This window comes from Neolamprologus multifasciatus, chromosome 15, assembly GCF_963576455.1.
Source record: "Neolamprologus multifasciatus chromosome 15, fNeoMul1.2, whole genome shotgun sequence".
In the NCBI taxonomy this organism is placed as follows: Eukaryota; Metazoa; Chordata; class Actinopteri; order Cichliformes; family Cichlidae; genus Neolamprologus; species Neolamprologus multifasciatus.
This window is the reverse complement of record NC_140453.1, coordinates 343,728-357,500: the sequence shown is the minus strand read 5'-3', so window position 1 is coordinate 357,500 and position 13,773 is coordinate 343,728. Positions and strand designations below refer to the sequence as shown.

The 13,773-nt window shown below is 44.1% G+C and overlaps 1 protein-coding gene across 10 annotated transcripts in view; it reads left to right on the top strand.

The window, feature by feature from the left end:
• The window catches only part of LOC146501219 (kinesin-like protein KIF13B), a 37,651-nt gene extending 29,428 nt beyond the window's left edge, over positions 1 to 8,223 (top strand). For 4 of the 10 annotated variants that reach the window (XM_085133775.1, XM_085133777.1, XM_085133776.1 and 1 more), the window contains 6 exons: positions 480 to 536; positions 1,051 to 1,147; positions 1,298 to 1,413; positions 5,026 to 5,091; positions 5,736 to 7,011; positions 7,125 to 8,223. In XM_085133775.1, coding sequence (XP_084989901.1) covers positions 480 to 536; positions 1,051 to 1,147; positions 1,298 to 1,413; positions 5,026 to 5,091; positions 5,736 to 7,011; positions 7,125 to 7,375 — 1,863 coding nt within the window. In that variant the 3' untranslated portion in view covers positions 7,376 to 8,223. Of the gene's footprint in view, positions 1 to 479; positions 537 to 1,050; positions 1,148 to 1,297; positions 1,414 to 4,225; positions 4,301 to 5,025; positions 5,092 to 5,735; positions 7,012 to 7,124 lie in introns of all 10 variants that reach the window. The other 6 variants (XM_085133778.1, XM_085133779.1, XM_085133782.1 and 3 more) reach the window with 5 other exon arrangements.
• The last annotated feature ends 5,550 nt before the right edge of the window (positions 8,224 to 13,773 follow it).

Sequence of the window (13,773 nt, the reverse complement as noted above, 5' to 3'; positions counted from 1 at the left end):
CTTTGTTCTCGCTTTACCGTGTTCTCGCTTTACTTTGTTCTCGCCTTACCGCGTTCTCGCTTTACTTTGTTCTCGCTTTACCGCGTTCTCGCTTTACTTTGTTCTCGCCTTACCGTGTTCTCGCTTTACTTTGTTCTCGCTTTACTTTGTTCTCGCTTTACCGTGTTCTCGCTTTACTTTGTTCTCGCTTTACTTTGTTCTCGCTTTACCGTGTTCTCGCTTTACTTTGTTCTCGCCTTACCGCGTTCTCGCTTTACTTTGTTCTCGCCTTACCGTGTTCTCGGTTTACCGTGTTCTCGCCTTACCGCGTTCTCGCCTTACCGTGTTGCTGTTGTTGAATCTTTATCCTGCTGTTGGCAGCAGCGACTCACCTGGGGCTGGTTTATACTCTGGGTTTTCTTTCTTGATTGCCTTTGTCAACAACCAGTCTCATCATCAATCTGCCTCACTAACCTCTAACCACTTAACCTTTGACCCAGCTGTCAGGCAGCAGCCTGGATCTTGGCTCCTCCCCTCTTAAGCTCAAAGACTTCAAGGTGAGACACTGAAGTCAGCTTCTCTTTGGTAACTGCTTGTACTTCTGAGGTAAACACAACCTTATTACACTCCAGGTGTTCCTGCTAATTAACTGCATGTTTGTGATGATACTAATAACATCATCGTTCACCGTCGGCTGAACGATCCACGCTCCGTTTACATCTTTTCCTGTTTACTTGTTCTTTAATCGTTTGCTGTTTTAGCTGTTGGGCAGTTAATGAAACAGTTTTGTGAGCTTTAATCTGAGATTCTGCCAAAATACATTTATACTTCGATCCAGGACTTAAACCCACCCCTATACAAGTAATCTGTTTAACCTCAGTGAAAGACTTAAACACTGGACAAATGGTAACAAAAATAAACTAAAAATGGTTGAAACTCGGTGTATTAATAGCAGATTTAGCTTAACGCAGTGGATGGATGGATGGATGGATGGAGCTGTATTGCAGCTGTGCTTGTAGCCATTGGCTGTTGCTCCCACAAAGACTGAAGTGCTCTTCATCGTGTCTGCAGGCCTGGGACAGTCATCACGACCTCTCTGTGGCGCCGCCTCCTCCTTCCAGACGCACACTTCCCAGCTCCTTGTCCCAGAATCTGAACGCAGAGACGGGTACAGCTATTTAAAAACGCCCTCTGTGTGACCTTTGATGTCATCAGCTGTGCATCTGATGCTTTAGTCTGGGCCAAACTTTTTATTCTCAAAAATGTTTTTTTGGTTTTTCTCTGCCCCCGTCTCCATCTCCTCTTCCTTCTTCTGCAGAGCATTCAGGCTTTACTGCTTCTTCTCTCCCTTTAGTGAAGGCCGTACCCAGGCTGCTGAAGTCGCTGCTTCCTGGTGGGAAAGAGGGCAGAGAGCAGACAGCCGTCCATCAGCAGGTAGGCTCGTTAGGTCTGTTTGTGCTCAGCTCGTCCTCGACCTGCATCCTTATCAGGGGTTTAAAGTTTGTATGCATCGCTGCTGCCCGAATCTGAACACGCCATCTCCTCATCAACAGTCTTCTGTTGCCATAGAAACAGAGCTAATGTCTGTGGAAACAGATGATGTAAGTGCCTCGCTGTTTTAAGATTACGAGGCAGAAGAAAAGCATGTTGTGAATAAAAGCTTTGGATGGTTTCCAGAGTGTTTTGTTTTGGCAGCACTGTGGAGGAAATCCCCGCTGACGTCCATATTAAAATGGCCAACATCACTACAGCCCGATAGAGGAGACAATTCAATTCAATTCAATTCAATTCAATTTTATTTATATAGCGCCAAATCACAACAAATGTCGCCTCAAGGCGCTTCATAGATACAGAGAAAAGCCCAACAATCATATGACCCCCTATGAGCAAGCACTTTGGCGACAGTGGGAAGGAAAAACTCCCTTTTAACAGGAAGAAACCTCCGGCAGAACCAGGCTCAGGGAGGGGCGGCCATCTGCTGCGACCGGTTGGGGTGAGAGAAGGAAGACAGGATAAAGACATGCTGTGGAAGAGAGACAGAGATTAATAACAGATACGATTCAATACAGAGAGGTCTGTTAATACATAGTGAGTGAGAAAGGTGACTGGAAAGGAAAAACTCAATGCATCATGGGAAAAGACACAGCTGCCATCACCTGTCAGGTAGCTGGCTAACATCTGTTCAGGGAACGGTTAGGACAGCGACGATTATCAGGACAGTGCTGTTTTTATCTGTAACCTCAAACCTGATTCAAGTCAAAACACTGGACCTTCAGGCGACGTCAGGAAGAGCATCTGTCATAAGAAACGGGCCAATCAAAGCGATGCACTGTAGTGACTCTAGTGAACAAGGAAGCTGTTAATGAACATGCTTTCAGCCAATAACTGTAAAGTACTCGAGGCAGAACAAGACTGAATAGCTGAGCTGTCCCTGATGTTTGCGAGCACGTCTGCTCACTGTGCGTAGACCAGGGTTGATTACGAGCTGCTGAACTTGATCCTGACATGTTGCTCCTTCGACCTGCTCAGCATCTGCTCTTCTGCAATCATGCAGCTTTTTTCATAGCAGCCAAACACTCCAGCGTCTCGTTTGTCTGATTGGCCCTTGAGCTGTGGAGAGCAGCTAATCAGGGGAGTGATGTGCTGTTCTGTTGGAGAGGAAACGCAGCAGGCCTCGCTGAATATTGCTCTAATTAGCGTCTTCCTGCCACAGATGTTTACAACGGTCAACACAAAACAAAAGCTTGGAGCTGCCAAAGGGTAATTTGGTCAATGATCATGGTAAGAATATGTTTGGCTCTAAATGAATTGTTGTCGTTTGGTTTGAATACTGCTGTACTTTGTACTTTTGATACTCGCACATCTCTGGACCGTAGAAGTGACTGATGTCATAAAATCAACAAAACTAATTTATTAAGTTTCATTAACTATGACTCAGATTTCTTTCATATAAAGAAATGAAGGAGTTTGTCCTGTTAGAGGCAGACGTTCGTAGACTAGACCAGCGGTCCCCAAACCCCGGGCCACGTTTTGTGGTATTTATCTGCGACACTTTAAAGGCCGGTCTGTGAAAATATTGTCGGACATAAACAGACCGGCCTTTAAAGTGTCGCAGATAAATACAACAGAATAAAAACCAGCACCGGGCCGGGGTTTGGGGACCGCTGGTCTAGGTGATAAGTACTGTTGGCTAAAATTGTGGTTGTCAGTGAGATCGATCAGCACTTCCAGCACCAACTACTGAAATGTTGAACTGCTGCGAGTTTGAGTCATCGACTCGAACGAAGCCCGTTTGTTAAATCAGGAAGTTTCCGCTCTCCGGATGAAACACTCGTCTCAGAGGGAGTGTGGGAATTATTCAGTCTGTGTCACAGCTGTACGATCTCACGCTGACCTGTTTGTTGAAGGTGCTGTTAAACACATTGTTGTTGTTGCTGATGCTTAAATGCATTTTAATGTTACATTTGGAACATTGATCTACATCACATCAATACCTTAAAGACGACAACAGCAACAACAAAAGTAAAATACAGTTTACTTTTACAAATAGTGGCAGTTTGCACTGCGTCACTGTGCGCAGCAACGTGGCTGCAAACCTGAAAATAAAGGATTCATGTGCATCTTGCAGCACAGGCAGCTTTAAACGCTCAGGGTGACGCCTGGATGAAGAGTTCCAGGACAAAACTTCAGCAGTTAGTCGATGCACGTTATGCTGTGTTAAATGAAGCACAAGTCCAAGTAAACTGTGCTGCAAACCATAGGAAATCACGTTTCTTTGATTCGATAAATACACACCTTCCAGCATTTTCCTGAAACAGACGATATGCAGTGAAGCCAGCCTCCCGTCAGCAAAGCTGCACGCCAAAGCTGGTGCACATCAGCAAAGCTGCACGCCAAAGCTGGTGCACATCAGCAAAGCTGCACGCCAAAGCTGGTGCACATTTATTTCCAAAGAGGAGTGAGCGCTCACATGAACTGAACTGTGACTTTAGTGACTCCTGGTGATTAGCTCCTCTCACTGATGCTGCACAGCAACGACAAACATTTACTCCTCAGCCGTGCACCTCCTGCGCTTGGCGTGCTTCAGATGAACGGCTGTCGAGAACACGGACACGTGGAGATTAACACAGACGGGTGGAGATTGTGGTTACCACAGACGGGTGCTTATTGTGCTTTGATTTCAGTAACCAGTACAGCAGAGGAGGCAGCATTTGTTGTGCACCTGATGTGTTGTGTTGACCTGCAGGTTTACTTTCCCGAGCACGCGAGGGGAAGGATAGACCTGTTTGACCTACTTCCTGACGTTAGACCTGCGGGCCACGTAGGTCGTCGTCTCAGTCAAAGCTCCACGTGTCCTAAATCGAGCAGCTTCCTGTCTGCATGAACTCAGCCATGATTAAAATCCTCTGTCTGCTAAGCGAACGCATCTTTTAAAGATCGAGATGGGTTTTTGTTTCTTTGTGCTGAATCAGTTGACTCATGTCGAGTTTTGAAGCAGTAACTTGAATACTGAGCAGGGATCAATGATGACGGGTGCAATTATAATTAAGGTGCAATTATACTGATTGTTTTACTAGTTTGTCGTGATTATGAGTCTAATGAACCAATGTTTTTATTACTGTCTGCATCTCGTATCGACATCTTGAAACGCCGTGATCGAAATAAATCTGTTTCCTTTTATCACATGAACAAACGAATCTGATCTTTTATAATTATGAATGATCATCTCCAGCTGCAGCAGATGGTCAGCTGGTCAATGAGCAGCGTAGCAGGTCGATGTTCAGCCTCATCGTTACATCACAGGTTCAGTTTTCTCGCAGGTGCTTGTTTCTGTCCTTCTGTCTCTCTGATGCTCCCACAGCAGCCAATCACCACGCAGTGCAGCATGAACAAACTGCTATTAATCTTCAGGTTTGAAGCGGACCGAGCTGATTGGCCCCTGATTGCATCTGGAAATCAGCTTGAAAAGCCTTCGGTGCTAATTAGCAGCTTTGAGATGTTTTATCTGAAGTCACATTAACTTTGCTTTTTTAATTCCTGTCGCAGAGTCTGCCGCGCATCGTCGTGCAGTCGGCCAGCGTTGAAGAGGACATGAGCAGACGGCAGCAGGCGGTGAGTCCTCCAGCCCCCCCCGGATGGTGTTACACTGTGGGTGCTCTTTCAACACATCGTGTAGATCTGTTCTTCCAAACATGGAAAACTGATCAAAGATCGGAGTGGAGGGTATTCAGTAATGCCGTCTGTGTCAACCGAAACTCGCCGTGGTACAAAAACGTTGGATGAAGTTATAAAAAGCCGGCACGGCTTCTGGCAGCGCTGTTGGTCTTTTTAGACGTTTGTGTTACTTTGAAAACACGACAAGTTCACCTGACGGTCCTGTGCACGGTAACAGGACTGTGATTATATGGGATACACTCAATTTAATACCAGTAACATCTGCTGGTCATTGTTATTCAAACATTTCTGCTGCTCCAAGTGTCCAACTGAACCTGGCTCAAAGTACAAAGACCGTAGGATAACAATGATGCAGCTTCCATGTTTAAAAAGTGAAACGAAGGGCAGGTCGGCCTCGTGACTGACAGGTAGGTTTTTCAGTCAGATCCTCAGAAATAGTGAAAAACCATCCTGAGGCTTGACTAACCAGGAGCTGGCACTAGGTTATGATCAGGAATTGGAAATTAATTTCCATTTTTGGAAACGGTCAAATTTTAAAGACGCTCTTTGGCTAAAACCACGTTTCTATGGTTTGCCTCCAGGTGCCCATTGCTGAAACAGAAATCCCCAGATCTGTGCCTCTTCCACCTCCAATCATCCCAGAAACTGAAGACTCCACCACCAGTCCAGTGAGCGAGGCTTCCAGTGGATACATGTCAACAAGCATATCTACAGTGACGCTGTCAGACGTCTACACGCTGAGCTGGGACTTGCCTTCGTCATACGGTAGCAGGGATGGCTTTGAAACTGTGCTCGATGAGCACGAGGAGGAAAACATTGTGACGCAGAAGTTCTCTCCTTTCTCTGACGCCACACAATCTCTTATTTTAGACCAATCAGGGCCTCAGGAATTACTGACACAGAAAGCAGATGCAGAGAGTACGGAGCAGGAGCAACCTGAACCAGATGTTCTGCCGAGTCAACAAGAACCAAATCGGCTCCTATCAGACCAGTTAAAGGAGGCCGAAAAATCTGATCCAGCTGCAGAATCGCCAGACGAGACCGAACAAAAACAGGACCATGGATCAGAGCAACGAGACCATTCAGAGGTGGCACAAAAAAATGGGACCAAGCAGACAGAAGTGCTCCATGTAGACCACAGTGAACCAAAGACTCCTTCAAGAGAAGATCTCGAGGTGGCCGCCACAAATAAAGGAGAATGTGAACTGGCGTTTTCTAATGAGACACAGCGATCTGCTCAAGAAGGAGAGAGTTTGGAATCAACCGTCCTGCAACCCCAGCAGCGCACACAAGATCAGACGGCTTCAAACGTTATTCAAGATCCTTCTCCAAGCCTGATCCAAGCCTCAAGTCCTGATCCAGGACCACCTGTAGACCTGGCTGCTCAAGCTTCATCCAAGCAACAGTCAACAAATGGTGCCTCCTTCCTACCCTCATCCTCAGCCACCAGTGAGGTTCAGCAGCCAGCAGCTTCGGTCAAACCTGCCGAAGGCCCCATTTCTTCTCCCAAATCAGGTCCTTCAGCAGCTAACCCCTTCAAGATCCAGAAAGTGAAGTCTTCAGACCTCAAGTCATTTCTGCAGATTCTGAGAGAGGAGGAGCATGACACCCCCACACTGGTGAACCAACCCTCAAGTTGTGGGACAGGACCCAACCTTTCAGTGCCGAAGGAAAGTCTGGAAATCATCTCTGACACGGAGGACGGAGACACAGCTGCTTCTGCTGTTCTTCCCGAGTGGCTGAAAGAGGGGGAGTTTGTGAGTGTGGGGGCTAATAAGAGTGGTACGGTGCGATATTTGGGACCCACAGATTTTGCAGAGGGGACTTGGGTTGGAGTGGAACTTGAAGTACCAGCAGGTAGGTTTAGATCAGACCCAACACCTTTGATTCTCTGATCTGTTCTCATTCTTCGTGGACATGGATGCACTGCCAATTAAAACCTCATTATTGTGTTTTCCTCTTTCTTTCAGGAAAGAACGATGGGTCAGTGGCTGGTAAGCACTACTTCCACTGCAACCCTGGTTACGGCGTGTTGGTAAGACCTGACAGAGTAACCCGTGGCGATGCCAAACGCCATCGCCAGCAACAAAAACGCCGTAGTGCCCATCTGTCGGGGTCCAACCCAAACCTGGCAGCCCTTACAGCTCTGGCCAAAGGCGAAGGTGGAGCCGGATCAACCGGTCGCGGCAGGGGGGAGAACCGCAAGTCATGGCACACTTAAATGGCTCATTGCTGGGCATCGCCAGCACATCACTGTCCATATGGGAGCTTAAGCCTACTGGCATCGTGGTATCTGGTTTACTTTAGACCGATTTGGTTTGACAGTAAGTTTGGACGAGTCGCTCCACGCGCTCATGTCTGCAGGATGATTTTTGGCTTTTGACTCCATTCCTGTGTGACAGACTTGGCAGACATCGGATGTTTTATCTGAAAATGTGAATGTTTTTAGATACTTACACGCTAACCTTTTATAAATGTATTTATTCAAAAGACATTACATTGTAATCAAAGCACTGCGACCTGTATATGTCGTTTAAGGAAGCAAGGGTACACATGAAGTACGCTACAGACGGACTCACAGGAGCCCCCCCCAAAAGCTAGCTGATTTCTTTCTCGTGCAGGTCCAAAGATAAACAAATATGAGCGCAGACATCCAGATGTGTTTTGTAATGTATGACTATATGGTGTCCTGTTATTCTTGTGCCTTGAAATGCCTTGGACACGTCCCACCGCACTGTGTAGGAATAAAGGGGATTATTCTGATGTGTGATGTTAAAATTATTGCACTCGTCAAAATGCTACTGCTGGAATTTTGCAACAGTTATAAATCTATATTTTCCTCTTCCTGTCAAGCAAATGCAGGAATCTGCATTAGTTTCACGTGAGGGTGTTTGAGAACTCGTGACTTTCCCTGTTTGTGCTGCAGTCTGTTTGGTGAGGATTGTGTTGGTTTTAATGTTAGTTTTTGTGCGGAAATGTGTTTTATACATTTGCATTTAAAATGATCAAGCTTGAATGTTTGTTTAAAGATCAACTTTTTATAAGTGATAATAAATCAATTTAATTCTGCTCTGTGTGTGTGTGTGTGTGTGTGTGTCTGTGAGAGAGATAAACAGTGGTACAGTTTTATTCTCTGGTACATTATGTACTCAGTTTGAGATTAGAAAATCTTTTACGATGTCCTGGTAAAAGAGATTACATAATTACTGCATCATCTCTATTGGGTTTTATTAGGATTTTTTTTTTTTATCAGTTACAGCTATGGATTTGTGTAACTGTAAGACTCATTGCAACTAGCTTGACTGAACATCTGTCACAACCAAAAAAGACGCCGTCTGCCATCGTCAGGTTTTTCACTGCACTGGCCAAAACCATCACCAAGCCGTTTAAACGCACAACTTGAAATGGTGGCTTTGAACACCAACGTAGTGTTCATCTTTTTTCTTTCAGACCAATACCTAAATACATAACATCAAAAATGTCGTAGCAAGAGAGAAATTTGATAAGAAGTGGATTCAAGTCCCCCGACCGGTCTCTGCAGATGGCCGCCCCTCCCTGAGCCTGGTTCTGCCCCAGGTTTCCTCCCATTGAAAGGGGGTTTTTCCTTCCCACTGTCGCCAAGTGCTTGCTCATAGGGGATCATCAGATTGTTGGGGTTTCCTCTCTTGCATTGTAGGGTCTTTATAATATAAAGCACTTCCAATCAGCTTTTGTTATTGGGCCCTATTTAAAAACAATTAATTAGAATTTTTTTTAAAAGATATCCAAATCAATAAAACTAATTCAAAATTTTAACTTGTATTTCTGTCTCTTTTTATTTTCTGTCTTTTTATTTCGCAGGCTAAATAATGCAATTCACTGAACTTCATCTTCTGTTTTCTTTTGAGATGCATAAAAAAGTCAAGTTAGACGTGCAATCTTATAAATATGAGGCTGTACTCAAGCTCTCAAGGTTACTTTGTGCATCAGCTGTTGATCAAGTCATTTCTTTGTGTGTGACAGAACAAATGTACTTAAATAACTCGTGACCGAAACTAGGAAAGTTTGGCATACACCATGAACAGTGTTGGGAAGGTTACTTTTAAAATGTATTCTGTAACGTATTCCGTTACGTTACTCAATGAGAGTAACGTATTCTGAATACTTTGGATTACTTAATATATTATCATGCTGTTTACAACTACATGAATGTACTATTGCTGTGATTTATTACTGTTACTGAAGGTCCGCGGCTCCGAACCGTAGTAAAGGGACCTCTGGCTAATACGGTGGGTTCTGTGTCGGCTCGTAGCTGAAAACTAGCTTTACTTTGTTGTCTGGGTCAACTTTGCTAGCAGAGACAGAGAGAGGCGTTGAAAGGCTGCTCCAACAGAACTTATTGTTTCAGAGGAAAACACGAACACGGTGTACAGTCGAGTCTTAATAGCTTACTTACAGCTGGGCTCGTCAGGCTCTCTTCTTGGCTGCAGTGGTTATTATTATATTTACATGCTTCCAGCTCCCGTTTCTGCTCGATGACAGCTCGTACTTTTCCTTTTTCTCCCTCCCTCGCTCACAGACACATAACGTGTATGGCAGTCCATTCTCCCTGCAGCACGGACTACACTGCCCATGATGCTACATTCTTTAGAGCTATACCTGTAGCATTCTGCCTGTTAGCTTAGCACAACAACAACAAAAAGGCCTCTCTCACCCAGGAAACACGCAGAGAGAGAGCGGCACCCTGTAACCATGGCAACCGTAACGCTGCCGCCTGGAACAACAGAACGTAGCTGTCAAACAAAACCCAAACAGTCCTGACCCGCCACAATATGAAACAGGGAAGTACCGCCGTGTAATCCATTTATTTCAACAAAGTAACTGTATTCTAAATACCACCTTTTTAAACGGTAACTGTAACGGAATACAGTTACTCATATTTTGTATTTTAAATACGTAACGGCGGTACATGTATTCCGTTACTCCCCAACACTGCCCATGAATTCATTTACTAGACGATGTAACTGATGGAAAAACTGTGACTATGTGAGGGAGGGAAGATCGATTAGCCAGGAGTAGCCTCAGTGTAGCAGTCTGTAAGTACACTGAAATGTCATTAAAGAAGCATATAGAAATACTAATGTTTCTATACATGTATAAATAAATTACAGTCACTGTAAAATAAAACGCAGGGTCGACCCTGAAGTTACCCGGATAAGCTTAAAGTCTATCTTCATAGTATAGAGGCCAATGAAACCGGATTTATGACTTATCCAGATAACTTCAGGGTTGATCCTGGGTTTTCTGGACCACAAAGGTGGTTTAGTTCTTACAAGCATCACGCTAACTTATGCTGTGAAGCCAACTCACGCGGTGCAGGTCAAGTTCCACATTAGACATCAACAGTAGGGGTGCAACATACACAAAATTCACGGTTGGATATTTTTTCGATACAAAAAAAATGTTCATGCTTTTTTAATTTGTCATTTATTAAAATTATAAATATATATTTTAACTCAAAAGTACAGTTTTTAAATTTAATGTTGCTGAAACAAAGTAATAAAATAATAAATCTATCTGATGGAGAAATCCCTCATCTTTGGAAAAGAGAGTTTATTACAGAGAAATGGCTCTTTTCAAAATAAAAGCTCTACTATACGCTTCTTCTGGGCTATATTCTCAGCAGCATATTAAACATATCAGGTCCCCATAAGGAGAATCATGTGCTAACGGCTGTCTAAATGACTCGGGTAAAGTTTGTAGCATGCGTGCTTGTTGTTTTTGTCTGCTTCCACTTGTCTTTGCACGAGGATGATGTCGGAGTAAATGTGCAGTCATATTCGTTGTGTTCCCACTAGTGCTGTCAGCGTTAATCTGAAATGACGGTAACGCCACAACACGGCAAATCTCCGTTAACGAGCTACCGCGGATCGCGTGGGGCTAGACGGTGTCAACACGTTAACGACCTAACTGCGCTAACACACTAGTTCCCACCCATGTAATTGAGCATTGCTGGCACATCCGACATACTGTTTTACTTTAGTCCATGACGCGCTTACCTTCAGGGTCATACGTCACATGAAGACCAAAATAGTTCCAAACGCCAGATCTGAATGAGGGTGGGGGAGGTTCAATTTGCCATGTTGCAACGAGCTTAGCTTCTGTCTCGCTAGCTTGTGCTGCGCTCAGTGGGTCTGCGTTCGACTTCTCCGCCTAGGCTGCACTGTCGAGCGCAGATCCACTGAGCGCTCAACACAGACAGCACCGTCAGAAGGAAAGTTGATTAATAATAAAATATAATAAATAAATTAAAAGTTTTGTATTGTTCGATACATATGCGTACTGAGCCGAAAGCACTGTATCGAACGGTTCAATATCGATACGAGTATCGTTGCACCCCTAATCAACAGGTATGAAATCACTGCCCGATGACCAATTTAACTCTGCCGAAAATATCCTCACCATCCTGGAAGATCCCTTGAAGCTCTGCGAGGAGAAGTTAAGGGTCTAAAAAGTCATTGGCTGCATTCGAATAGTCTTTTTTCCTTAGGAAGGTTCCTAACTGAAAGAAATGACCAGGAAGTGTCTCCATGGCGGTCGTAGTAAGAGCTATTCCAGGTCTGTCATACTAACTGATAAAAGGGTGATTAAGGTTCAGTGTAATCAGTTTGCATTAGTAATGTCCTTTGCTGTATTGCAGTCATTAAGGTTATGATAAAAAAAAAAACATTTTCCTGAGAACATAGCTGAGATCTATGGCCTCAGACTTGGAGGTTCAACAAACTCTTTTTTAACTACCTCAGCAACCTTAGTGCCAGTGATGGCCGAGTCGTCTGCCTCATCCCAAGACTCTGCTTACTCTATGAAAGGTGTGTCAGTGGGATTTAGGCATTGGTCAAAGTTTGCCTTCTTCTGTCCCAGTTGAGGTCAACGATACTCCGTCCCTACACTGTAAGGTCAAAACTTTGCATCAGTCAGTTTGTCAGAGCTGGTTTGAGGCTTACTGAAAGTCATGTTCAGTACTTGCACCAACAACTCTGAGCTGATGTTCAGCGAATAAGAACAAATGAGTCAAGACCCATTCCCTGACCCAGACGTGCACAGAGGTGACCGTCTTGTCCATCGGAGCGAGCCACAATGGAGGAATGCTTTTATTGTTCACCATATGGACTTACATGGAAATACAATTTTAACCTCCTAGGACCTGGCGTCCACATATGGGGACATCACATTTTGGGTTGTCTAGACCACAATACTAAATTTTGCTCTTTCAAATGAGCCATATTGCTTAAAGGGCTCAGTTGTTGTTTCTCATTTTGTTTTCGTACTCAGGAAAAACGCTGCTGTGTTCAGACACCAAATAAAGAGTTTTGCATATCATTATTCAGTTGTGACTTTACAGCGTTCTATCAACAGTATAAAGCCCGAATGGTAAAGAGAAATTAAAAATGCATGCCATCAAAGAGTTCAGGTCTTCAGAGGTTAAAATACATAAACACAGATATTAGAGCCAAACACTGTCAATAAGGCCTCTGCAATGTTCTGAAGACAGTTAAACTTGTCAGGTAGTGACGTCCAGCAGGTGAACATGCAGCTCCATGAACACACAGCTGTGGATTCCAGCTGCTTCGTGGTTCTGCAAACTTTGACCCCACAGAGTCGAGCTTTCAGTTCAGTCAGCTGCTGAAGCTTTTGAAGTGTCTGAATGTGGAAATTTCAACATCGCTTGAAAAAAACTGCCAGCTAGCAACGTCCCTCTCACCGGTAGGCGAAGTTATTTTAGCCAATTACAAGCTGAATCTGGTAGTTGGGGTTGCTAAGATACCGTCATTAAGAAGCAGCACAACTAATGTGTCTATGCGAGTTAATCTGCGATGTGCACCGCTGGCCCGCCCATTTATTTTTTAATGCACCTGCTCAGATTAACTCACTGTGTGTCGTGCCCAGGGCTGGACTGGGACAAAACATCAGCATTTTGACAAGAGACCGGCCCCCCAGGTATTAAAGCCATAAAGTCTTTGAATGAAAACTCTGTGGTGACAGTGATGTACGCTGTCTTGTTGGTATATGTATGATTTCTATACATTTTACATCAGATGAAAACTTTGGCTGTAAGCTTCAGATAATTATTAAAAGCTTGCTTTGATTCGTGGACTTTGTATCTGTGTATAGATCTGCATACATGCACCCAGCAAGACCACAAACACACATTCTCATTGATATAGCTTTATTCTCTTGTACATTATATTTATATTTATATATATATATATATCATACTAAAATAAACACAAGTTAAAAAAAATGAACAAAGAAACTGTACAAAAAATGTATATATACTACATCTTAATTACAGAACAGTCTACTGTCCAAAAAAGGCACTAAATTCTGAAATGGGCAATACAGTAATTCTGAACATAACTAGAGTTGAGATTGATACAACAGCATTCAGTCCTCTTTTTCTGAGCTATACTGGATGAAGTGGATGGTGTTGCACTAGGGGACACAGAAGGACACGTAGGCATGTTGACCCTGACAACCACGAGAGAGGACGCCCCTTCAAAGCAAGCACTACCACTGAGTATGCATGACAGCGAGTGGGGAAGTGCCCGTGTCACGCTCGAGTCGGGTTCCAGTTTTCTT